Below are 27,297 nucleotides of genomic sequence, written 5' to 3' on the forward strand. Positions count from 1 at the left end.
ATTCATTTATATTTCACGTATGTACATATGTATGTATCTATGTGTGTATTACCTGAAGGTAATCTTATAATATTTTAACCACCTGTCACATGTGGTCACATGTGCTAAATTTTGCTTGTAGACTCATGTTAACACTTAAAAAGTTTTAGATTTTGGACTTCATATTTGGGGGCATACAACCTGTTACTAGTATGGTTATGACCACACCAATCAGGTTTCTGAAGTGGCTTCTGTGACTTTGGAACTAATATTATTTTTTTCTATTTGCCATTTTATCAGCACTGATAGTTAATTAAGAATTTGGATTGAATGTTAAATGTGACTTGGTTTCTTATAGTTTGTTTTATGCACATTATTGAATATGGTATAGCAAATTTTACTTTAGATCTGTTGGACTTCTGCAGAGGTATTGAATGTTGGCTGTTAGTTAACTACTTGGAAATAGATTTTTCATTTTGTGGGCTTACTCATTTTAAGGAATCTATACTAATAAATATGACAATAAACCATACATGAGGATACTTACTGGAGTCCTAGCTACTTGGGAGATTGAGATAAGAGGATTGCTTTTATATCATGAATATTAGAGTAGTGAACTTAATAAAACTCCGTTATAATTCCATTTTTTTTTTTTTTTTGGTTTTTTGAGACAGGGTTTCTCTGTGTAGTCCTGGCTGTCCTGGAACTCACTCTGTAGACCAGGCTGGCCTTGAACTCAGAAATCCGCCTGCCTCTGCCTCCCAAGTGCTGGGATTAAAGGCATGCGCCACCACTGCCCGGCTATAATTCCAAATTTTATGTAATGCAAAAAGTTTTAATATCTATTGATTTCAAAATGAAATTTTAAAAAGACATGGTCTAATATAGCTCAGGCTGTCCTCTAACTTTTTATATAGCCGAGGATGCCCTTGAACTTATAATTCTCCTGGCTCTACCTTCCAAATACTGGTATTACAGGTATGTGTCATCACACCTGGTTTTATGTGCTACTGGTAATGGAAACCAGGGTTGGGTTTGAAAGAGCTAGGCTAGCCTATATCCTTAACATCCAAATGAAATTTCTGAGACATTTAAATACAGAAATCATAAAACCAGTTATTTACTTAAGAAACTACCATGCTTGGTATTTTATTCATTTGGATCCATGACCACATTATGATAATAATAATAATAATAATAATAATAGTCTTTCCCTATAGGTAGGACTGCTAAAGTAAAAGTAAATATTTTTGTAACCCAGTATTGTAATTCTCTCTTTCTGTTTGAAATAGGGAGATGAAGATGAGGAAATTGATGGGGATATCAATAAATACAAGAAAGGGCGTAAGAAAGCAGCTTATGCTGGAGGCTTGGTTTTAGACCCCAAAGTTGGTAAGACTTCATAGCAGATTGGTTTGCACCTGGTATTGATAGTAGTTCTCAACCCTCCTAATGCTGTGACCCTTTAATATAGTTCCTCATATGGTATCCCCCAACCATAAAATTATTTTTGTTGCTACTTCATAACTGTAATTTTGCCACTGTTAAAATCATTATGTAAATATCTGTGTTTTCCAATGGTCTTAAGTGACCCCTGCAAAAGGGTTATTTGACCTCCAAAAGGGTTTCAACTGATGGATTGAGGTCCACTGTATTAGGAAATAACTTCAAATAGAGCTGGACCTAAGAAACTAGATCTTAGTTTTATCTTGGAGGTAAGCAAACTAGTCTCTTAATGACTTTTATGCATGTGAATCCTAGTTTACCAAACATGAAACAGTATGATTTCTTTGCTGTCTGTAAATACAGTTTACTTATATACCTTGAAATTTAAACTTCTTATATTTTAATATCTATGACTATATAAAGACATATATATTACTTTCTCTAGCTGTTTAGAAAACGCTTAGCTTATAAAGGATACAAAAATACACAGTAGCTCAAATTTGGTTTCAGTCCCTGCTTCAATATACAGATGGCTGTTTGTCATGTAGTAGATGTACCTATTTTTCCTTCTTTATGTGAGACTGACCTGAGTATTTGCCCTGTACATGCCAGGGGTGGGTAATTTGGAAAGCAATATTAAAAGAAATAAAATAACCATTGGATTAAAATTTAGCAGGAGAGCACCTTTTCTTTGTTATCCAGAAGGGAAAGATGAGTTGTCATATTTAGAGGTTCATCTTTATTTTTCAGACCATCTTAGTTTCCAAGTATGTATAGCTCAATAGTATAGTTATGTCTATGCACATTTATGTGAATTTTATCAAGTAACACAGGAGAAGACATTTTTTTTTAACAGAAGCAATTCTATTAGTTGTAATGAGGAGTGATACTTTTGGTGTTAGATATTGGTTTAGGTGCTGCCTATTTCATGTCTTTTAACCTTAGTTTCCTTTTCTATGAGAAGGACATGATAGTGCCTACCACAGAGGAGCAGAAGGAAGAAGTTGGATTGTGTGTTTGCAGTTATTACTGTTTACATGTTTGCAGTTATTACTGTTTCAGTGGACATTTATATTAGCAGATTTTTCTTGAGGTGAAGATAATGTTCTTTTATGAATGTCCTAAAGAAATATAGTAGCTTTCTGTTCATCCTTTTCAAGAAGAGAGGGTGGATTGTACCTCTACTGACATTCATATATCTTTTTCTTGGCTGAACTTAAGCAGGATGGTTATCAATGGTTCCCAAGATAGACAGTCTTTGCATCCTTTCTTCTGTTATCTTTGGTTTTAGTGGTATCTGAGTCATTTTATGATTTGTAATTGACTTCTCATTTCCCAGCATGGGACGGTATATAATTTCTATAAATGCTACTTCTAATGAGATATTTTGATGACACTTAGACTTTTTTGACATTATGTGGCATTTTTGTTTCAGGTTTTTATGACAAGTTCATTTTGCTCCTGGATTTCAACAGTTTATATCCTTCTATCATTCAGGAATTTAACATTTGTTTTACAACAGTACAAAGAGTTGCTTCAGAAGTGCAGAAAGCTACAGAGGTTTGTATTCAACTAGGGGCTCTTGAAGTCAATATTAAAAGTATTCCTTAAAAAAGGGAAAAGGGCCAAAGGGGTTAGTACCATAGTTTTTCCTCTTTCCTCTTTCTGGATGTTTGTATGTACATCTCTGTTTGTGTTTATATGTATTTGTAAAGTCCACTACACTCTCTTCCCCTGTCACCTGAAGTTTTAAGACAGGGTCTCTCACTGAACCTGGAACTTGTCATTTTTGCTAGAGTGGCTGGCTAGTGAGCACCTGGGATCTGCCTTAGTCTCCCATCTCCCAACTGGGGCAGTAGGGGTGTAATACCATGTTGGCTTTACAAAGAATTCATTATTTTTGTTTGTGTGCCAATGTAAATGTCCGTGTGGAGGTTAGAGAACAACTTTCATGAGTTACCCCTCTTTTCATTGTGTGTTCTGGTGATCAAACTTGGGCTTTAAGACTTCTACATCAAGAACTTTTAGCCCAGTGCTGGTGGCACAAACCTTTAATCCAAGAATTTAGGAAGCGGAAGCAGGCAGATCTCTTGAGTTTTAGAGATAGAGGGGCAGGGGAATGGGGAGAGGGGTTAGCTAGACAAGAGGACAGGGTGAGAGCAAGAAGCCAAGAGCTCAGTTTACTTTTTATGTGACTTCTCTAGTTGCTGTAAATACAGTGGAAGTTCTCTGTAATAGGTTCACTATCGTCATGTTCTATATTGGAAAACAATAGGTCCCTATTAGTATTGTAAGGGTGTTCATTTTATGATATTGATCTTTATAAAATCAGGTATTTTGTAAAGGCTGGGTTATCAAATGGCATTGACTTGACATGCTTTAAGCCAAAAGGTTTATTTTTAATTTTGAATCTTTCAAAGGATAACTGTGTCTGGCTGTTTTTTGCAGCCTGTTAATAGAATAAATGGAGGCTTGAGGAAAAAAAAGGCCTAATGCTTTCCCTGCTTTTTCCTGCTATAAATTTTAATATGACTGCTGATTGCCTTTCTAAAATGTTGCTATTCTTCTGGTGATTGCAAAGCAATTTATAGGTAAAAGGTACTCAATAAATGCTAAGGAGTATGTATGTGTGTGTGTGTGTGTGTGTGTGTGTGTGTGTGTGTGCAAGCACACGTGCATATATATATTAAGTTTTAGAAATGTCATGACCTATAGAACTTCTTTGTTTTTAACAGTAAAAACATTTATAGTAATTGTTGTGAAACATTTTGTAGCATTTTTGTTTGGTTGTACAAATGCTATAAAAATTTAGCTGCTGGTTATTTTTTTTTAATATTAGAAGTGTATCTTAGCGTTTGTATGTTACCAACAATTTTCCCAGAACTATTGCTCCATGTTTGTGAGATCTTTTCTTTTACATTAAATTTAAATGTGTAAGTAACAAGTATGAGCAATAGTGACAGTGACACAAGTTGATGGAATTGCAAGCAGGGGCACCAGTGGTTTATGACCACACAGGTCTTTTTCTTAGTTGGGTTCTTTGTGGTTTATGCTATGGTTTTGATTTTTGAGGCAGGGACTTACTGTGTAATCCATGTTATGTGGTCCAGGCTGTCCTTGACCTTATGATGTTCTGTCTGCCTCAGCCTCCCTAGTACTGGGACTACAGATTGGTACCATCACACTTACATTAGCACCTTTTGAAACTGCTCATGTATTATTGATTTCTTCATACAGGAAAGATTCATAATTTAATTGAATTTTCTATTGTACGTTTTTCAGGATGAGGAACAAGAACACATCCCTGAGTTGCCAGATCCAAACTTAGATATGGGCATTTTGCCCAGAGAGATCCGGAAACTGGTAGAGCGGAGAAAACAAGTCAAACAGCTAATGAAACAGCAAGATTTAAATCCAGACCTTGTTCTTCAGGTAAGTCTTTTCACTGCATGGTGTTAGGAGACAGTTTCAGCTTCTAACACTTGATTATTGCGGAGTAGGATGAATAGTATGGTGTGGGCAAGTGTATGTGCTTATTTTATTTTGGATAATATCCATTCATAAGCATTAGACTGCTTCAGAAGGGAAGGATTCTATAGCTCTAAGAGAATCTTGGGAAATTTGGGATCTGTGTACTTACTTCTAAGAGGGCAGGACAACAGGTTGAATATTAAGTATTCCCACCACCACCCAACATTGAGAGATTTTCCTCATTGTGGTCTAAAAAGGTATCCAATGTAATTTTTAAACATCTACAGGTATTGTATATCTTTTGTCTTTGTTGGCCTGCAGTATGATATCCGACAGAAGGCTTTGAAGCTCACAGCGAACAGTATGTATGGTTGCCTGGGATTTTCGTACAGCAGATTTTATGCTAAACCACTGGCTGCTTTGGTGACATACAAAGGAAGGGAGGTAAATTGCAAAATAGAATTCATATTTGTAAATGTTGCAATATGAGAGAGCTGTTTTTTACCTAGTTTTTATAGTTTCAAATATTTCTTCTTTAGAGTAAGTTAAGAATTCACTTGTTAGTCCTGCCTTCCTCTCTCCATCTCTCTCTGTGTACGTGTGTGCATACGAGTGTGCATGTGCACACACACACACACACACACACACACACACACACACACACCACGTACAGTTATTGAATGTCTATATGCCAGACTTCCTGTAGGCAATAAAGATTGAATGTGAAGTATTATGTAAAGCTTATATTTGATCCAGACTGGTGGGAGAAGGGAAGTGAGAGAGGACCTGAGTGATGAGAGTATAGTTTTGGAAAACAAGTGAATAAGTATAAAAATGCCTAGAATGATGTTAGAAGTTAATGTGCTTCAGATAATTAAGGTGGTGTTGACCTTAACTATCTGGAGGCTAGCTTAGGCTTAGATTGGTTTAGGGAGCTAATTTTTATGTGTTTAGTGTGTAATGTGAGAGAAAGGTAGAAATGAGAAGAATAGCCAACAGAACCTTTTATTTTTACTGAAGGAGAAAACAGGGATCAAGAGTTCCATTTTCACTATGTTGTCTTTTTGGGTAATAGATCTCTATGCATTTTTCAATAGGTTTTTGGGCATATGAGTTCATATGGACTATGTCATGGCTGAAGTTACATACTTACTTGGGGATTATAGACCAATTACCATTAAGTGCTAACACTTTATGAACATTTTAAGTTCATCTACTTTAATGCTTTGTGTAGAGGTTTTTTTATAATCTGTAAAAGTATGGTTATATTAAATATTAAATTCAGTCAAGTACATTAAGATATTGTTTTCTTTTAGTGAATTTAAGACTACTTAATTGTAAACATAGTATACAGTGGTAATACTGGTTGTCTGGACTCAGAAAACTCTAGAGTGATGTTTGACATGCTGGCTTATAGGCCAGGTCTAACCTGTTACTGTGTTTTGTAACTAAGGTTCTATTGAAGTGGAGCCAAGCTTGTTCATTTATGTTGAAGAGCTGAATGGTCAGGATAAAGTCTTATGTGGCCTGCAAAGCCACACTTGGCACTTTCAGGACAATGTTGGCTTTAGCAACTCTGTCCAGCAGAACTTTTATTTTAAGATAGAGAAATGATTTTTTTAAACATTTTTTTTTTTTTTGAGACAGGTTTTCTCTGTATAGCCCTGGCTGTCCTGGAACTCACTCTGTAGACCAGGCTGGCCTCGAACTCAGAAATCTGCCTGCCTCTGCCTCCCAAGTGCTGGGATTAAAGTCGTGTGCCACCACTGCCCGGCGAGAAATGATTTTTTGTCTGTACTATCTAGGTGCAATAGCCTCTTGCCACAAGTGGCTGGGGAACACTTCATTGTTCGTTATTGTGATTAGATGAGGAACATGTTTTTTTAGATTTATGTACTTTTGAATAAAATGAGTTTAAATTTGAATGGATAATATGAGGAGAGTGACTATTGTATTGATCAGTATACATCTACTTGTGACATGAAACAAATGTCATGATATTTGAAGTCACTTCTCTTTGCAGCCTTATCTCAGAAATGTTCCTTAGGACATAGAAGGGAAGTACATGTATTGAATAATGATGGTGTGTTAAGAGCTGTTTTGGGCATCATCATATCAAAACTACACAAGAGTCCTTTGACATGTAGTAGTGTTGTGTTTTGCAGATGAGAAAGCTAAGGTTCAAGGAGGTAAAGGAGAACAAGTGGCTATTTAAGTTGAGCCTGTGTCTTCCTGATTGTAAGTCTTTTACTGCATTATGGATCACCATTAGAGAATAAATGGCTTTTGCAATTGCAGTTCTGCTTTATGATCTACCTTATTACAGTCATCCTTTTCAACACATGGCATGGGCCCTATTTTTTTTTTTTACACAAGAAATATATAGATGATTTTAGGGGCTAGCTGAAGTAAGATAAAGATGTTTTCAGATTCTTAGGCTAAGTTTACCTCAAAATTATTAAAATTTTGTTTATATATGTGTGTGTGTGTGTGTGTGTGTGTGTGTGTGTGTGTATGTTCAGTGGGTTCTGATAGAATACCATCTTATTTTTGTATTAGGAAATGCACTCACTATGCCTCAACTGGGTGATAATACATAGGTTGACTATTGAGATTGGATCAAGGTTACTCTTAAGTTTCTCACGAGAGGCAATAGTTGACAATTTACTCCCTTGGAGAGTGCCTCTTGCTGTTGAGAAATCCCTGTTGTTATATTTTCTGCATTGGCTTAGAAATCCACAAGCTTAAAAGGGCACTGTTGAGAATGATAAGCCCCAAATTTGTCCAATGATCTCTCCCACTTCCCTAATCCATTATATTTCAAGGGCAGTGTTTGCTTTTGCCTGGATTTTTAATAGGGAATTGAAACTCAAATTTGCCTTTTTGTTGATCAATATGTAACAGAACTAAGCTAAATTTTTAGTTTTTGTTTTATAAAATATAGGGATGATATATCTCAAGTAAAATATAGAACCTCCCGTTTCAGTTCATTAAAAAAGAATGTTATGCAAATCTAGAATTAATCATGGGATTTACATTCATAGTTTCTGCTTTCCTCCTCTTCTTTTTCATGTGTTCCTTCCTATATACAACACCTTCTACAATGTTGGAATTATATCTTTAATGTGAAGTTACTGAGAAGCAATACGTATATAGTATACCTGCTTTCTGCAACTCTTATTCTGGAAGCTCCAAAGATTTCTATGGAAGTTATTTAACTAAAATAAAAATTATTGGTAAAGTTTTAGTGCTACTATTACTAACACCAACAGACAGTCTAGAAGTATTCTCTGGCTTTACTATCATTTTCCTATATATTGTGGAGTCTATTGTTTTTAAAGATTTTCATTGTTGTTTTGAGACAGTGTATGACCATATACTATTGGCTGACCTTGAACCCAAGCCCCTTTATGTGCTCTAATTGCAAGCGTATGCCTGTCAAGCATTTTTTGATTATTAAAGAGGTAGGAAGGATGAAGTTGAGGTTTCACAATACTTTGGCAACTTACTAAACTGGTGCTTTGCTCAAGAAGTGGTATAGACAAAATAATACAGTAGCCTGAAGACCTTAATTGTTTTTGGCATTTCAACTTCCTATTTAAATTCAAGTTCAAATTCAAATACGAATGAGAAGGAAACCTGGTGACATGTCTTTGAAAAAATTATAAGGGTTTTTATTTGGATATAGATAAATGCACAGTCTGGGGAGGCATGAAATTTTGCATTTTGATATGGACTTAAAGTCTTCATTCCCTTTTTATTTTTAAGTAGATTTTGTGAGTGCTTAGTTGCTTAGTTTTGTTGGGATCATGCAGATTTGGCTCTGGTGACCTAATAATTTCTGTAAGTAAATGTTTTGTGGCTGGTAGAATACTCAAGTAATTACTAACTACTCTGAAAAACAGATTTATGATCAAAGTAAAAATATGTCAAATGGGCATCAATATTGCCTTTTCACAGGTGTGATCATTCATACCTCATACTTCAACTATCCCATAATTTTAATTGCTTGATGATAGAGGAATTAGTTGCTGTTGAAGGAATCTTATGCAGGAACCTCACGATATGCAAGTTATTTCAAAATAATTGAGCATTTCCAGAGAAGAAATACAGAAATTTCATTTATAGACAGTTCTAGAAGCGAGTGTGTAACAATGCCATCTGTAATTGCTTTTATTACCAATGTGTATGAGTGAAGATGAATAAAAACAAAATTGGGTAAGACTTCATGGGTAATACTGAGTGGGCACAAATATTTCGACTATGAAGACAAGTATCAAATGTCAAGTGTATGGTGTAGTAATTGAAGTCATTGTTCACTAGATGGCGATAGACACCCTGAGATCATTAATCAATTAAGGATTTTATTCTGTGAACAATAATGTGAAGGACATTTAGTGACTTAGATTTTCACCAATTTTGAAAATGCTAAATAAAGGTTAAAATTGTCCAAAGGATTGTAATGATCTAATAGATTTAGTGTTTACAATGAATTGTTTTTTGCCTTGTAAGTTTTATTGATGAGAACAATTCATTTAATTTATCTTAGTAAATGAATTCCATTGAGTGGATAAATCATATCTCTGATAATGGAAACACATAACTTTCTTAGTCATAGTACCACAGGCAACTCTAAAGAAAATTGGAAATGATTTTTGTATGTGATTTTTGCCTCTTTGAATATGATTTTTTTAAATTTGAGGAATTTAACATTTTTTTAAGAATGATTTCCAAGTATACATGTCATGCAACATAATAGTGATATTTGTCCTTATGAAATAATTAGTACTTACTGAATTATTATTTATTTGTTTTTGCCTTGTTATTTCTGTGTTCTTGAAGAAACAATTTTTGGTTTGGATTTCTGATTACAGTTTTAAGTGCAGTGTTCAGGGGTAGATCATGTATTTTCATTTTACTGTCCTGTAGGCGGAAGTGACTCATTGCCAGCCTGTTTCTTGACCAGTTGTAGGAGATCTGGTTTTCAGTCGTGTTCAGAACTAAAATTTGTTCATTTTCAAAAATGCATCTAAATCATTGCATGCAACCATTGCTGTCTAGGCTCGGCTTTCTGAGATTCTCTTGGTGATGAAGCAGTGCTAGTGAGGGGTCCTTGGGAATGGCAGAAGACTCTTGTTGCTGTCTGTGATGGCAGAGGGTCTTTAAATTATTAAAGATCCTTTGCCTTTACTTGGAAAGAAATGGATATTTCAGTTTTCCAATATTTTCCATGAAATACAGCCTAGTTTTGTTTTAACTTAAAAGAACAAAACAGAAATGGCTAGAGACTCTCCTCTCTTTCCTTTTTTTCAGTGATAATTATCCTGTTGTCTTTTTTTCTTCCCTCAACTGTCTTTTCCATTTTATAATCTACAAGTGTGTGTATATTTTATAATATACAAGTGTGTTCATTTTTATGTTTGCTATGTTCAATGTTTTTTTTTTTTAGTATTCAGGTGTCATGCCATCCTTATTCTTTTTCAGTTTCATAGAAGCATTGGGACAAATTTTGCTCTGTATATCACAATTTAAATACATTCCTTTGACACATTTTTAGATTTTACTTATTTATGTTAACTATTCTATAACATTTTAGTGAGTGAATATGACTGAGTATATTTTTGTTCTCATTTTCCTCCTTTTAGATATTTTTCCTTTTATTGAAAATAGCTCCCTCCCCACATGATACATATGAATCTCCAAACTACAGTTGCTCTTCCCTTTACTCCCAGTTTCTTCCCACTTCCCTTTCCATCCAGATTCACTGTTTCTGTCTCTCATTAGAAAACAAGCAGGCTTTTAAGGCAATATGATAAAACAAAAAACTAACGCATCCACATCGAACAAAACAAACAGAGGGAAGAGAGCACAAGGAATGGATATAGACAGAAAGACCTACTTGTTTATATACTCAGGAGTCTCATGAAAACACTAAACTAGAAGCCAGAATATCTATGCAAAGGAACTGGAGGGTAAATGAGCAGAAGAAAAAGGAAAAGCTCTGACATGACATTCTGAGACAAGGAACCTCTAAAGATGCCACTGAGTTTATTCTCAGTTGGTTATCTGTTCTATTTCCCTTTCCTAGGGAGACTTATCTATCCCTCCCCACCATGCTCAGTCTCTTAATCTGTAACTAACTCTGTAATTCTACAAATGTAGCTGAGTTATCACTGATATAAGAGCTAATATAAGTAGACATATATCATATTTGTTTGTCTGGGTCTTGGTTACTGTACTCAGGATGACTTTTTTTCTAGTGCGTCCATTTACCTGAGAATTTCTTCCTTTCCTCCTCCTCTTCCTCTTCCTCTTCTTCCTCTTCCTCCTTCTCCTCTTCCTCCTCTTCCTCCTCTTCCTCCTCCTCTTCTTCCTTGTCTTCCTCCTCCTCCTTCTCCTCCTCTTCATTCTTCTTTTTCTTCTTCTTCTTCTTCTTCTTCTTCTTCTTCTTCTTCTTCTTCTTCTTCTTCTTCTTCTTCTTCTTCTTCTTCTTCTTCTTCATATAATGGCTGAGTAATATTCCATTGTATAAATATATCATTTTCTTTATCTATTCTTTTGTTGAGGGACATCTAGATTATTTCTAGTTTCTCGTTATTATGAACAGAGAGAAGCAATGAGAGAATTGACAACCTTGTCGTGTTTCTGATTTTAGTTAAAATGTTTTGAGTTTCTCTTCATTTAAGTTGATGTTGGCTGTATGTTTGCTGTTAACTACCTTTATTATGTTGCAGTATGCCCATTGTATCTCTAATCTCTCCAAGACTTTTATCATTAAAGAGTGTTGGATTCTCAAAGGCCCCCCTCCACATTTTTGAGTAGGATCTTTCTTTGTGGGCTGTACTTACGATTCAGCCTAGACTGACTTTCTTCTGCCTCTTCTTTTTTGTTATTGGGATTAAAGGTGTGTTAGTATGTTAGCTTTACCCATTATTTTAAATTGCCATATTCTTATTTTTTTCATTTTTTTCTGTTAAAAGTAGGTTATACTAGATAATGTGTTAGATTTAATTTACTATAACAAGCTAAATTCTTCTGTCAAATAGCTAACTATGTTCATATCTTTGGAAAGAGGTACAGCATATAGTTCCTTCTCAGTTACAGATTCAGATACTAATCTTGAGATTGATACATAGTTTTGACGGAAGCTTGTTGATATATAGTTTTGACTCTGATACTTGTCTATTTTTGAGGGATTTTTCACTTACTATGTATTTGTAAATATACTTAAATAATCCTTATTATTTGGATGTTTGTTTTGTTTTATCACTGGTGTTCTCTGTGTAGCCCACACTGCTTCATATTTGTTTTATTTCCCCAGACCATCTTGAAATTGCTATCCTCTTACTTTAGCCTCCCAAATACTAGAATTCCGGACTTGTGGCACCACACTTGGATCAGAATTTTAATGAGTAAAAATGTTATGTTGTAATTTTAATTCTTGTTTCCTTAATTAGGAGTTGAATTGGTTTTCTTTTCATATTTACTAGGTCATCTACTGGTTTTTTTTTTTTTTTGATTGCCTACATGGACATATATGTCTTATTTTATTGCATTGCAGGTCTCTTATTGTTTCATAGGTATTTAAAAACTGAATCTGTTTTGGTTATTTGCATTAAAATAGCATGTTTGAGTTTGACTTGTTCTTGCAGTTTATGTTCCTTCATTGTGAAGAAATGTCTACTTTTTACAGTAAATATTTGATATTTTTCTCTATGTCCAACTAGGCATATTCTGAAAATATGTGTTTTTCCAACAAGCCCTATTGTCCTATTTTATTCTAAATATCGCAAAACTTGGCTTTTCTTATTTAGATCTTTAGTCTTTTTGGAGATTTCTTTGAGGAGCAATAAAACTTAGTGACCTAATTGTATTTGTCTATTGCTTCTTTGTGGATCTATTGAATATGTTTCTCTATTCCAGGGATTGGCAGACTGTTACCTGTGATCTATTTTTTTTAAGTAAAGTTTTAATGCACCACAGTCATACCCATTTGTCTTTGATTGTATTCATATCAAACTATGTAGTTGGTTAGTTACCACAAAGCGTAAACTATATATTATTTATTGCTTTGCACAAAAACTTTGTCATCTTTTGTGGCAAAAGGTGATTTTGTGTAATATAAAAGTGACTTACTTCAAGCATTATCAGGCATGATTGAAAATATGGGAAATTATACTGAATGTATTAAAAAGAAAGAAAAATAGTCTTTTCGTCATAAGAAATTATAGATGTTGAGGTTTTACTATTTTTTTTTTAGTGGCCATATGAAAACCTCTAAAGTAGAGCAAAAGGCAGGTTTGAGAATTCTTAAGTTTCACAAAAATATTTAGTGTCTGTGCATATATTTTTTTTTTTCAAGAAAGTAAGTACGGAGATTTAAGAGATTTTTCAAAGGGAGCTTTGATGTGAAAATGACAAAGAACTGTAGGTTCTTTTATTTGTTTTTGTCCTCTTTAAATATAGATAACTTGGAAGTGAAACTATAGCCTTAGGAATGTATGCTTTTGTTACCTAAAATATGGCAGAGTCAAGCATCTTCTTTTCCTGATCAGACTCATGGAAACTGTTTGGTATGGAGACTCTGTCTTCAGAATTCTGATAGCCAGTGAGACTCCTTTTGACATTCTTGTTAATATTTTAACTTTTTTTAAAAAAAAGAATTATTTACTTTGTGTGTATGAGTACACTGTAACCATCTTCAGAAACACCAGAAGAGGGCATCAGATCCCATTACAGATGGTTGTGAGCCACCATGTGGTTGCTGGGAATTGAACTCAGGACCTCTGGAAGAGTAGCTAGTGCTCTTAACCACTGAGCCTTCTCTCCAAGGCCCCCCCCCCAATATTTTAACTTTTAATTAGATTTATTTGTAATTTTGTGTGTTTGCGTGCATGTGTGCCTGCTTGCATATATGCATGCACAAATGCCCGCAGAAGCAAGAGTCAGCAGTTCTCCCTAGAGTTATAGGCAGTTGGAAGTCATCTAACATGTATGCTGGGAAGGAAACTGAGGTCCTCTTCAGTCCTCCCTTTTATTTTTATTTTTATTTTGGGACAATTTTATCAGTAGCACGTTCTAATCTGAGATTTGAAAGGTATCTCTGGTTTTCTTAAGAGTTTATGATCCTCCAGCTCTGCCTTCCCAGTGTTCAGTATTAACAGATATGTGATATTATACCTAGTCCTTGATTACAAAACAAAACAAACCCCATGATGTTAATATGAGAATTTTTTTTTGAGGACTAAAATGATGGTTTAGTGCATTTTTTGCAGATATAGTTCATGTTAGAAAAATTGTATCTTTTAGTGATTATAGGTTACTCATCATGTTTGAAATCCTTTACATTATAAAATTCAAAGCCAGAGAAAGTTTCTATTGGCATATTTCAGGGATGTTTGTTTGTTTGTTTGTTTGTTTTTTGATAATTTATTTATTTTTTTCAAATCGTAATGCATTCACACAGTGGTTATAAATACAGAAAGGCAGGACGTGGGGAAGGGGATGACACTGGAGCATGGGTGTTCAGGGGGAATACAGATATCTTTCAGAACAGGGTATTGGCTGGGTGAAGGTTCAGGGGTCAGGTCACTATGACTCTGCCTAAGATTCACTTGTCCTTATCTAAGTTGGAATTATCTGTCAAGGCTACCTATTTACAAGGTCTATGACTACTCAGGCTGGTAAATTTCCACAAAAGCTGCCTGTTTACATTAGCTTATAGCCATCAGTTTCAATGTTTTTCCACAGAGACCCAAGACTTGGTGTTAGTATACATGTATGATAGGCCTATTGCTGATTTTAAGCCTATGGCTGATTTTAGGCCTTCAGTGTGTAATCAGGGCTGCCCCTGACATCTCCCCCCTTCTCTAAGTATAGAATGGCTGTGGCGATTCTAATCTTGTGAAGGCGGGGATAGAGGCCTGACCTCCAGTATTTGAAGGGGACCTTATAATGGCTCCGGTCCCCCTGTCGTTGTCCAGTGAGGCATGAGGCCCAATGTCTTTTTCCTGGAGACTGGATACTTTTGACATCAACCCCTATGTAGTCAGGTTTGTCTTTGAGAGATGTTTGAATTAGAAGTTTTTTGCAATTTCCAGAATTGATAATATACATTATTGGGCTTTATTTATTTTCATTCTACTAATTCTAAATTCAGAATTTGTGGTAATTTGTATGAAATGCGGTACAAGTCTTCTTAGCATAGACTTAATAGTTGTTTCTAGAATCTAGGTTCTTATGTACAGTTAAATTGTATAGAAATAATTCCTTGCCATCAAATAAGTGACATTTTAACTGCAGATCATTTGTATTGATATACTGTACTAAACATCTTGGTTTGCTTGTCCACTTGCTGTATCCTTTCTAAAAACTGGTGAAAATAATGCTGCTAAATATCAGGTTGAGAAGAGGAAGCTCTGCTTTGGAAACACCCCATAAGAGTCCAGTCCAGATTATTGCGACTTAAGATTCTGAATAATTGGTGAGAAATGTAGTCACAAAAGTTAGATATTTCTTTCTGTAGTTGTAGCTCAGTGATCATATGTCTATGTTGTATATGCAAGACATTACCTTTAGTCTCCATAACTGTAAACAAAACAAAATCAGTGTATTTTCATATAAGCTTATTGTGATAAACAACATAAATATGACTAGCATGTATATCATTCTCTGATATAATAGAAATAAGTGTTACACTTAAAGGCCTAATTTGAAGTGATCCTTATGATGTAAAATAATAGCCAATAAGAAAAAAATTGAGACTTGATACAAATGCAGCATGACCTCCTCTTTTTCTGGTTAATAAAAGTTAAATATCAGTACCTCTAGTGATTCACTCATTTTAAAGTTACAAGTTTAGGAGATCATAAAGCTGGATGATATTAGAGGCACCTGGGAAGACAAAGACTAGCTCAAGCTTTACTTGACTGAGGTCATCTTGTGAACTAGAGCTGGGTTTGTGAGTATAAGAGAGGGCTTCATCAAGGAAGTACTTAAGTACCTTCTCATTTATTTCTTTAGCATTTATTTAAGTTTTTCATGACTGCTACATACTTACTTATCTGACCTGAGCTTTGAGGAATTCAAATGTGGGGCCATATGCCTGTGTGTTTGTCAAAGAAAGAGGATCCCTCTCCCATTGCTACCTGCCTTCATTATATTAATGCATGGTTCTAGCATTGTCATTGTGGGTTGGCATCTCCTTGCTTTTGGGGTCTTTTGCCAGATCATTTTCAAAGATTTGACTATTTTCAGTCTAAATTTGTGCCCTTTTCTACTTACATATTGGATTTTCTGTTACTAGTTTTCAATCTACATGTTTTTGTGTCCTGTGCATTCCCCTGTCTCATGCAATGATCTTTGCCCTCACTCTGAGGTCATGCTCATCTATGTGTTTCTGTAATTATAAATAGGTGGAAATGGAGGATACAGCTTTTATGTAGTCTAGATATTTGAGCCTATTTTGAGTTTATAAGAATAGCCAGGATACTCTGTACAAGAAAATGGGTACCTTGTACATTTGTAGGAGGTACAAATGGAATATTTTTGCTTCGATATTTTGCCCTCTGAATTACAGAAACCATTGGGAATGTGGATAAGGGTAAGAGAGAAATTGTATCAGATTGACTATCATTGTTACTGATCTCTAAGATTGTTTCATTACATTGACTCAAATCACATAGACCATGACCTTGGAAATCTTTGCCTTCTCCAACCTTCTTTAGAATGAATGACTCTGTTAATATAAATTCGTACCATTTTCTGCATATATGAACATTTTATATCAGCCTATTTTGGTATATGTTTCTTTTTTACAAGCTATGTGTTATTTGACAGGTGTTCTAAAGCTCCTTACTTTGGCAGCAAACCAAGATGACAGAGCAGTAATGATTTTAAAAGTGCCATTCCCTTTTTGTTAAAAGACAAAAAGAAAAGTGTGAAGTTATTAACTACTGTTCACCAGTAGCATGGAAACTAGTGTAGGGTTTAATTGTCTGTTTCTATAGTTAGTCTATACAAATTATTTCCTGAGTAATTCCACTTTTACGAAATGAGGGAGTGACATACAACATTTTCCTCTCCAATACCCCCTCTTCTTTTCAAAAATTGTAGTTGTCAATTAAAGTAATAAGATTTGTAAAAGTTTAAAGCATCAACCTTTTCTTCATTATAAGCTTTTCTTTTTTTATCTGTCATATGACATTTATGGATGACATGGGAACACTCAGTAACCATGAGAATTTCCCCTGACCGAGCCCCAAATGAGTTAGATGCCAGGGTGTGTTTGGATCTGTAATGTATATGATGGCACTATACTTTCTCCTTACTTCAGCCACACAGAATATGTTTATTACTATTTTTTGGCATCTTGTACTCTCTGATGACGTTAACTGCTTTTCACAACGGTATAATCAGGCCCATTAAAGGTACCTCCGTGTTAAGTTTGTTGTGCTTATGACTCTTGACTGGTCAACTGAGCAGCACTAATTTCACTGGACAGTATGAGCCTTGTATTGTTTTGCCAGATCATGAATAGTGTGTTAAATTACAATGAACTGAGCTTGGTAAGTTGAAAGACTTACTTTTCTTACTTTTAGAAAGCAATGCTAGCAGTGTGTTTGTGAGTGTGTGTGTGTCTGTGTGTGTGTGTCTGTGTGTGTCTGTGTGTATGTGTAGTGGTTTGATTTTTAAGCCAGAGATTCTTGGGCCCTTTATAGTCATTCTTTTTGAGATCTTATACTTTGAAATTTAGTGCTAGCATTGAATTATACAGCTGTCCTTGTTTCTTTTGTATTACTTTTTTGTGGTTGAATTGGCTTGTATCCCCTTTAAACTTGAATATATTAGAGTCTCAAAATCTAAAATTTTCCTTTGACAGTCTCCTCCCCTTTGACAAAGCAATATGAAGTAGACTATAACAGTAAAGTAAATCCCTGTTCATATTTTTAAAAGAACAGCAAAGCACAAGTGATTTCTAGAAATGGCTTATTTACCATCTTTGGAATTCTCACTACTGATACATACATACATACATACATACATACATACATATATATATATATATATATATATATATATATATATATATATATATGTAATTACCTATTTTTATTGGCTTTTTTTTTTACAATTAAAATAAGGTTTGTCTTTTGAGTCTAGTGATGGAATTTATTTCCCTTAATGCTAAATGTTGACTGGGGATGGGAATGGAACAAAGATTAAATTTCATTCATAGGTTGAAGTCTCAGACATTTGTCTATATTTATTTCAGGGGCCTTTTGCTCTGCCAACATAGAAGCAGCTACATTTCAGTGTAGGAGTGTTGTGTGTTTTCCCTTGGAAGAGGGTGATAGTTGGGGAAAGGAATATGCTTATAGGCTATTAATAATGAACATTGTTCATATTTCTAAACACTGGTCTCCAGTATAGGGTACATGTTCTATTTCCACTGGATTTTGTGGCATGGTACAGTGGACAGCTGGTAATTTCATCACAGGAAAAAAATGTTGATATTTCTTTTTCAGTGGTGTTCTAGTTGGGAAAACAAAATAACTTGTTTTCAGAAGGGGGACTTAGAGTGGATATACTTAATTCAGTTACTCATTCTTGTCTCATAGCCAGAAATTCTTGAAGTAATATTTGCTGAATATGTACCATGGGGGAAATAGAGACAAATGACATTGCTTGTGACCCACAGCTTTGAGATGAAAATTCAATAAAACTAGAGCAAGAACTTGGGAGGCTAGACACATGATTACTACTAATAAACAAGAAGATGATCTTGTTTGTTTGTGCAGGCACAAAAATCCAAACAAATGCACTCAAGAAAGCTTTGGAATAGACGTCTAGGGTACTCACTCTTTTGCATGCTATGGCTTTGAGCAAGTGATTCAGTCTCTTGTCAGTGAGTGATAGGCAAAAATGATCATTTCATAGTAGGCTGCACATACAAAGTATTTTATCTTAGTTTACTTCATTGTCCTGTGTAAACTGGTGCTGGTGTTGGAGAGACAGTGGTAAGTTTTTTTTTTTGTTTGTTTTGTTTTTGTTTTGTTTTTGTTTGTTTCTTGTTTTTCGAGACAGGGTTTCTCTGTGTAGCCCCGGCTGTCCTGGAACTCACTCTGTAGACCAGGCTGGCCCCGAACTCTCGAACTCAGAAATCTGCCTGCCTCTGCCTCCCAAGTGCTGGGATTAAAGGCATGCGCCACCACTGCCCGGCCAGTGGTAAGTTTTAAGTATTCAAGATCTTGTCCTCAGGGAGTTTTTGTTATGGTAGGTGAGAGCCATCAGTCAGTTGGTCAAATGAACATCTATGCCACATTGAAGAAAATAAATGCAAAGAAAAGGAACTTAAATGCTGATGGCAGTGACTCTTAACATGGAATGAAAAATTAGAAGAATCCTGAGTCCAGGGCACTTGAGCTGAGAGCTAGGGTGTGGATCACAGTGAGCTAATTAAAGAGTTTTAAGAACAAACATTCAAGGATGAGAGCTACCATGTTCAGAGATCTTGGGGGTAGTTTAGAAGTATGGTTGAGTTGGAAGGTTAAGAGTGGAGGGGAGTATCAGGGAAGCTTTTTTTTTTTCCAGTAGATGGGAATTAACACAGGGACCCACAATTGGACAATGTGCAGAAAGACTTTGGAGCACTCAGCCCTAAATGGGATTTCTTTATCAAAGTTTCCCTTTAAGGCTCAGGGATCAGTGTGGATGAAGAAGCAGATTCTGAGAGCCAGAAGTGGTGAATGACTTCAAGTAAACAGCATCTTCCAGATACAGCAGGGTTGCTATGAACTCACAGAGACTGAAAATGCATATAAGATCAGTACAGGTTCAAACCAGACAAAATTCCATCACTGAGAAGAGGAAGTGGGTACAAAGTCCCACCCCAACCAGGAAGCTATTGGCAGTGATATCTGCTGGGAAAGAGTAAATCGGTGTTTTCCAATGGACTATCAACCACACTCTAGGACAGATTTCAAGCTTAGGAGTAGGTGGCTAACACAAAATGAAATAAATCCATTTTGTGTGTGTACGTGTACCCTGTCTTTGTGTCTTCTTTTTTGTTTCTTTTTTTGTTCCATTTTGGCATTTTTAAATCTCATTTTTTTTTGTTTTGATACTAATTTTTTAAAAGAGAAGATAGAGAACATGAAGTTGGGTAATTAGGGAGATGGGTTAGCTGTGTGTTATGGTTTGTATATTCTTGGCCCATGGAGTGCTACTATTTGGAGGTGTGGCCTTGTTGGAGTAGGTGTGTCACTGTGGGAGTGGGCTTAAGACCCTGACTCTAGCTGGCTGGAAGTCAGTCTTCCACTATCAGCCCAGATGAAGATGTAGACCTCAGCTCATCCTGTACCATGCCTGCCTGTTTGCTGCCATGTTCCCACCTTGATGATAATGGCCTGAACCATTGAACCTGGAAGTCTGCCCCAATTAAGTGTTGTCCTTTATAAGACCTGCTTTGGTCATGGTGTCTGTTCACAGCAGTAAAACCCTAACTAAGATAGATGTGGAAAGAGTTCGAGGAGACAACACGATCAAATATATTGTATGACAAATTTTATATAAAATAGTGTAGCAAGGGGTTGGAGAGATGGCTCTTGGAGAGGACCCAGGTTCAATTCCCAGCACCCACATAGTGTCTCACTACCATCTATAGCATTATCTCTAGGGGATACTATGTCTTTTTCTTGTAGGCAGTACAGGTAATTGGTGCACACACATGGATGTAGGCAAAAATACTCATGTATAAAATAAAAATGAATCTTAAAAGACTGGAGGAATGGAAACTGATTGGTAGGCTATTATCAGAATATTCTATACAAGACACATTAGTAACTGCACTGGTATAAGAACAACCAGACAGGGGGCCTGGGTGGGGTGGGATATAAGAGGTAAAAGAAATGAAGTTCAGGTCTTGTTTAAGCAACCATGTGGATGAGACTCCAATGATGTAGCCAATCTCTCTGACATTTCTATGTGACAGTCTTGCAACAACCTTCCAGTTCTTCTTAGACTCTTTTGTAATGGTGTCTGATTCTTAGGCACAGGAATTGTGTTATAGATATATCAGTTGAGACTTAGTGCCGCACCATGTTGGGTTTTCTGCATTTTGGATTGTGGTTTTCTGTAATGGTCTCTGTTGTAAAGAGAAGCTTCTTTGAGGAAATATATGTAACAACAAACAAAAAGACTAAATTTGTGAGAGCAAGGGGATACTAGGGAGGGTGGGGAGGAACTGGAAGTAGAGAAATGATGTTAATTATAATTTCAGAAACTAAAAATTATAAATTTCAAAGGCTTGATGAATTAGATGTAGAGTTTATAGTAGAAGAGAATACTAAGGTCAGCTTCTGGTTTTCTGTAGGTGAATTTGTGGGACCCTTCAGTAAAGTTTTTGAAGATGACCAAGTTTAGTACAAGGAGAAGGAACAATGAACTGTTTGATCTTGGACATGTTAATTTTTAAGAAATATTCTTATCTTTAATTGACATATTGAACATATTTATGAAGTAAATGATATTTCAGTTTATGCATGTAATGAAGGACAGGACTGTTGGCATTCTTTATTACTGATGATATTTGTCATTTGTTTATGTTGAGGATTCCCTCTACTAGGTAGTTTGGAATATTTGTTAATTCTTGTCAACCATAGTTACTGTATGTGCTATGGAATGTTAGAATTTATTCATTTTATTTATTTATTTATTTATTTATTTATTTATTTAACCAACTGCACTCTGTAATGGATATGTTAATTTTATAGTGTCTGGATATATGTTTGAGAGGTATGTAAAGAGAAATGATGGGTGAAATTATTTTGGGAGGAGAAAATACAGATTAGTAGGTGTAGGACTTAGTCATAAGGGTCTATAACTTGTTGCTGGTGGAAGGAGGGAGGGCTTAGAATTAAGATTGTAAATAAAACATAGCCAGAGAAGTGTTAAAGGTAGGAAGAGGTAGTATTGTTTCATGGAGGTAGGTACTGGTCACTTGTCACAAAAATAGCAGCAGCGATTGCTTTGAAAATTTTCCATCATATTAGGGACTGAGAGGTGATCGATATCTTCTGTTCCTGTTTTACTTTGATGGGAGCCATGACAGTGAAGCTGAATTGCTCTATGAAGAAATTAAAAGGTTTTGGGTTATACCTGAGAAGTTAGAGTGACAGAAAGTAAATTGTGGAACAAGTTTACTGATGGGCTGAGCTTCAACCTAGGCTCTACCCCAGGGGCCTTACATCCTGCTCTTTGAGTGAGTGCTTTCTCTGCCCTACCTCTGATTCTTCCTGGGGTGGTTCAGAACTACTGATGAACTATTTAACTTCTCTGAACCTCAGCCTCCCTTTTTAATAAGGATGTCTTAAGGCCCAGTGAGGTTGTTGAAGAATTAAATGTGGTAATGTCTTACTTAGAGTTTTATTTCTGTGATAAAAACACCATGACCACAAGCAGTTTGGAGAAGAAATAATTTGTTTCAGCTTACAGGTGTAGTCCATTATAAGGTAAGGCAGGTAAGGAACTTGGAGGCAGGAACAGTAGGAGAGGCTGTGGAGGAATAGCCTTCCTTGTTTGCCTCCTCTAGACTTGTTCAGCTTGCTTTCTTAGACAACCCAGAGCCACCTGTTCAAGGGAGGCAGCACCTATAGTCAGTTGGATTCCACCACATCATCAGTGAAGAAAATAACAAAGACTTGTCTGCAGGCCAGTCTGGTAGGGGTGTTTTCTCAGTTGAGAGTCCCTTAATTCTGTTATGTCTACGTTTGTGTCAAGTTGACAGAAACAAGCCAGCATAGGTAATATTTGTTAATACCTTGTTAATAAAAATATTAATTAGTTAATAATTGTTAGTAGTACTATGTTAGTCATTCATAGTTCTAAGTAAGTCTTTGATAGATTATAAATATCTTTTTTTTTTAAGACAAGCTCTCACTGTGTAGGCATGATTGGTCCGGAACTTACTATGTTGACCAGCTAGGCATCTGTCTCCCAAGCTCTTGCAAAGCTCTGCCTACCTCTGACTCCCAAGTGCTGGGATTAGACAATTAACTCCTTTTTACAGTCATATATGCCCTCACTTCTCTTACTTCCAACTATGTATTTCTTTCTTCTGAACATTTAACTATCTGTTCTAAAAAGGCCAGTTTGTGTTGTTACTTGCTAAATTATTTTAAAATTCTGTTTTTCCCCTGCCATTTCTTGTGTTTTTAGTACCTATACCACTAGTAGTCTACCTAAACCACTAATTTCTATGTATTCTCTTTTAATATTCCCCAAAATTCACTTTACATGATTGATTTAACCTAATCTTCCTTAGTCAGCCATTTAATGCCTTCAGCTTGAATTTATACTAATTAACTCACTCTTACCAGTTGATAACTTTGTTCATTCCATTTTGTTAAATCAGTTTTTAAAACGCTTTTAAAATATCCATCAGTAAGCTGGACAGTGGTGGTGCACACCTTTAGTCAAAGCACTTGGTAGGCAGAGCAGAAGGATCTCTTAACTTTGAGCCCAGCTTGGTCTACAGTATAAGTTCAGGACAATCAAGTCTACATAGACAGACCCTGTCTTGAAAAACAAAAACAACAACAACAACAACAAAAGGCCATTAGGTTAGTAGCATGTAGTAAAATGTTTTAAAGTAGAATGTACAGAATGGCAAGCACTAAGTATTTTTAGATCCACAAATCCGACAAATTGTTCTTTCTTACTGCTTCCTTATTCCAAGCTCAAGATCCAGCAAAATATTCAGATCATCTGATTTCTTTATGGGTCAGTCTACCAGTCTACAGTCTTTTCTGACCAGCATCATTACAGAAGCCTCCTGGTACTGTCTGTCTCTCTTCTCTTCTTGGCCCCTTGAATCCAGTCTCAATACAGCAACGTTGAACCATTTTTAAATTGTACTTGTACCTTCAAGTTTCCAGTAAATTTCCATTTTAGTTCACATTGAACTCCATTGTCCTGTATGATTTGCTTCACCTCCCTTTTTTGTGTTGCATAGCTGATGACCTCCCCGCCTTACCCACACTCCAGCTCCAGTCCACCCATGTGGAACACTAGTCTTGAATCTGTTACATGGTCTGTTCTGTTTTCACAAAGATCCTCTTTTTAACTGATTCCTTCTGCCTAGAAAGCTCCTTCCAGTTTGATGCAGAGTGGCCTTTATCTTCAGGTCTTACCTTTAGGTCTCCCTTTTTGGTGAATTCTTTGACTACTGATTTTGATAGATCCATCTAACTAATCCCCATGTCTAATTTTTAAAAATTAAATGTTTTTCTTTTCAACTTCTTTTTGAAGTTAATTTATTTTTATGTGTATAGGTGTTTTCTCTGCATGTATATCTATGTACCATGTGTGTACCTGGTGCCTGCAGAGACCAGAAAAGGGCGCTGAATCCCCTGGGGCTGGAGTTACCGAGCATTGGGAGCTGTTAATGTGGGTGCAGGGAGTCAAACCTGGGTCCTCTGGATCAGAAGCCAGTGCTCTTAACTCTGGAGCCAAACTTCCAGCTCCATTTTCAACTATTTTCATAAGGAAATAAATACATACTCATCTTCTAGAATTAATACATTAATATTTTCTATAACTGGTCTATATATTCTTTTAAATAAAAGATTATGGATCCTTGTTGTCTTCTGTATACTGTTTTCTAGCATCTTTCCTTCTTGAGGACACTTAATACTATGGTATTACTATGAATCTTTGTATTTTTGTATGCTTTTACTACCTATGAATGTATTCACTAAATTTATGTAAGTGCTATGGTGTCATTTGGCTTGTAAGGTGCATGTTCATTTATGTATTTTAAAATGTTACCCTGTTGCTACATATAGATTGATCATTCATTTGAACTGACCTATAGATATCCATCCTGTGAATGTTTTGTAGTCTATTTTTCTATCTCTACCAGTTATTCAGATTGTGGTTAGTATTTTACTATTAGGGAATCAAACATTCTTGTACTTTCTTCTTTGTGTGCCAGTGTGGGAGTTTCTCTGTTGTGATCATTGTTCTTGTTCAGAATCCTGCTTTATTCCTATTTTGTCTTCACTGACTGATTTGTTTTTGTTCATGTTCCTTTTACTAGAAAAAGTGCCATTGGACTGGGCAGTGTGTTTTACTCAATTCTTCCCCACACATTATATAGCACAAACCTTGGCACTCAGTATGTCATTTGTTGGTATTTCTTTTAATTGCTTCTACTTCTTGCTTTCTGTGTGGTTTGTGTTAGTTCATTCCCTTTTGTTTCTGAACTTTGGTTTTCAGATTGCTGAAGAAAGGTGGTCACTCTTGACATAAGTTGCCAGGTCTTATGGTTAGTGGACACAGGTAATTAACTCTGGTACAGAAAGGAGCTGAAGAAAAAAAAAGAAATGCTTTACTTCGGATTAGAGTCTTTTGTAGCTCTGAATATGGATCGAAGGATGGCAAGGACTAACTGTGCAATTAAAGAAGCTCAGTTGTTAAGCTCTGGTCTCTCCACACCTATAGCAGCATTCTTGAATGTTATAGAATTTTAGGAGTGGAAGATTTGATGCTTATTGTCTAAAAATTACTTTTCTTGAAAATTAGAAAGTAATTACCTAGTGATTGGCTTTTACTTTTAGAGTAAAACTTTTGGTAGTCATAGAAGACAGACTATCAATTAGACATGAGGGAATTCTGATTTTTGAAACAGGATTGCTTACATCAATTAGTATTTTAAAATTCTAGCTCAGTAGAGTTTACTGATAAAGATCGTTGCTTTCTGGGTCTTCTTTGACACTTTTAGATATTATTGTTATTCACTATTATAGATCTTGCTAAGTAGCCCAGGGTGCCTCAAAAGTCATGATCTTCCTTCCTCAACCTTTTAAGTGCTGGCTATATGCCATTACACTTGAACATCACTGTCCTCATGTTTGGTTGTTTGATGCTTTCATAGTGAATTTATAAGTATTGAGAAAAGACTAATAGCAGGAAACTTCTTCACATTAATGTTGTTGTTATAATCATATTGTGGACCACTTTTCCAGCACAGGGTATCTCATTCTTCTAGGACTGTGTAAACCATTTGCTACTAATTCGAATCACTGTAAATTATCTGGAGATAAATATTAGCAGGGAAAAATGAAGCAATAGTCAGGTCTTATGCTAATGCCTTGTAGTTTGTTCTTTCTCATTTTCAGATGTTAGTAATTTCTGCCCTTACCTCAGTGTGACCCTTGACGTAAATTTGGTGACAGTTATGAAAAATTTATTAATAAAATTAAGATCTTATCTCCCTCTTCCCCTCCATATGTAACTAGTAAATATTTAGACATACTGCTAAATTAATAGTAATAAGGTATCTTCAGCATTTGCTCATTGTTTGATACCATTCTAAGTTCTTTACACTAATAATAAGACTTTACTGGAACAAATAAGTTTAGTCCAGAACCCCTTCTCTATTTGCACTATTTTCACAAAATGTAGAAGTCATTTTATTGTGAGATTGATAAAAATAGTTTCTTTAAATGTATTTTATATTTACTGAAGGTTGTGGAGATGGAATGGAGAAGAAAGTGTTTTTATTTATTAAGTTATATTGAACTGGGAAAATCTGTATGGGTAAGGGCTGTTTATTTCCTACTGTCCTGTCTTTTCTTCGCCTACCCTTTTGATGAAAGCTTTATCTTGTTCTTCTAAATAGGGGTGAATAACTATAGGAACCACTTCTTAATTGAGTTGTCTTTGGGTTTGATTATGAGGCAACTTAGTATGGAATTTTGTGCTGCTAACATTGTTTTTATTATTATTTTATTTGGTTTACTATTGAGACAGAGAGAGAGACACACACACACATACACACACATACAAAGAGAGAGAGAGAGAGAGAGACAGAGACAGAAACAGAGACAGAGACTATATGCATGTGCCCTGGTGCACTTGTGGAGGTCTACTGTGCCTGCAAGGATCAAACTTAGGTCATCAGGCTTGCACAGCATGGTTTTTGTTTGTTTGTTTGTTTGTTTTTAACTTGCTGTGTTGTCTTCCTGGCCCTAACCCTGCTTTAAAGAGGAAGAAACTGAAGTACAGAAGGTGTGGATGTCATGTTTAAAGACCCAGGACTAGTGAGTGCACTTGGTCCAGTTTTAACTGCCACAGTATATTGCTTTCTGCTTTCAATGTGAGGTATTAAAAAGTAGGAAAAAATAGTATCATATAGTTACAGTGCTCGCAGCCATTTTTATGTGAAAGGTTGTGGACTGTGTTAGCATGTGTCATCCTGGTTATTTACTGTTACTTGATTGTTGTTATTTCCTCAGTCCTTACACCAATCATAAGAAAAGCGGAAGGGCTGTAATGGATGAGACCTTGGAATGGAATTTCGATTTAAAAAAAATTTTGTTTATTTATTTGTTTGTTTGT

At 35.6% G+C, this 27,297-nt stretch overlaps 1 protein-coding gene and 1 non-coding gene across 3 annotated transcripts in view; both read left to right on the forward strand.

The window, feature by feature from the left end:
• Pola1 (DNA polymerase alpha 1, catalytic subunit) overlaps window positions 1–27,297 on the forward strand; it is a 305,175-nt gene that overhangs the window by 59,414 nt on the left and 218,464 nt on the right. For both annotated transcript variants that reach the window (XM_028779615.1, XM_028779616.1), the window contains exons 23-26: window positions 1,272–1,371; window positions 2,861–2,985; window positions 4,708–4,857; window positions 5,218–5,340. In XM_028779615.1, coding sequence (XP_028635448.1) covers window positions 1,272–1,371; window positions 2,861–2,985; window positions 4,708–4,857; window positions 5,218–5,340 — 498 coding nt within the window. The remainder of the gene's footprint in view (window positions 1–1,271; window positions 1,372–2,860; window positions 2,986–4,707; window positions 4,858–5,217; window positions 5,341–27,297) is intronic.
• Window positions 2,488–2,618, forward strand: LOC114631330. The gene has a single exon (XR_003712938.1).

Source organism: Grammomys surdaster, unplaced genomic scaffold (genome assembly GCF_004785775.1).
Source record: "Grammomys surdaster isolate TR1022 unplaced genomic scaffold, NIH_TR_1.0 357, whole genome shotgun sequence".
In the NCBI taxonomy this organism is placed as follows: Eukaryota; Metazoa; Chordata; class Mammalia; order Rodentia; family Muridae; genus Grammomys; species Grammomys surdaster.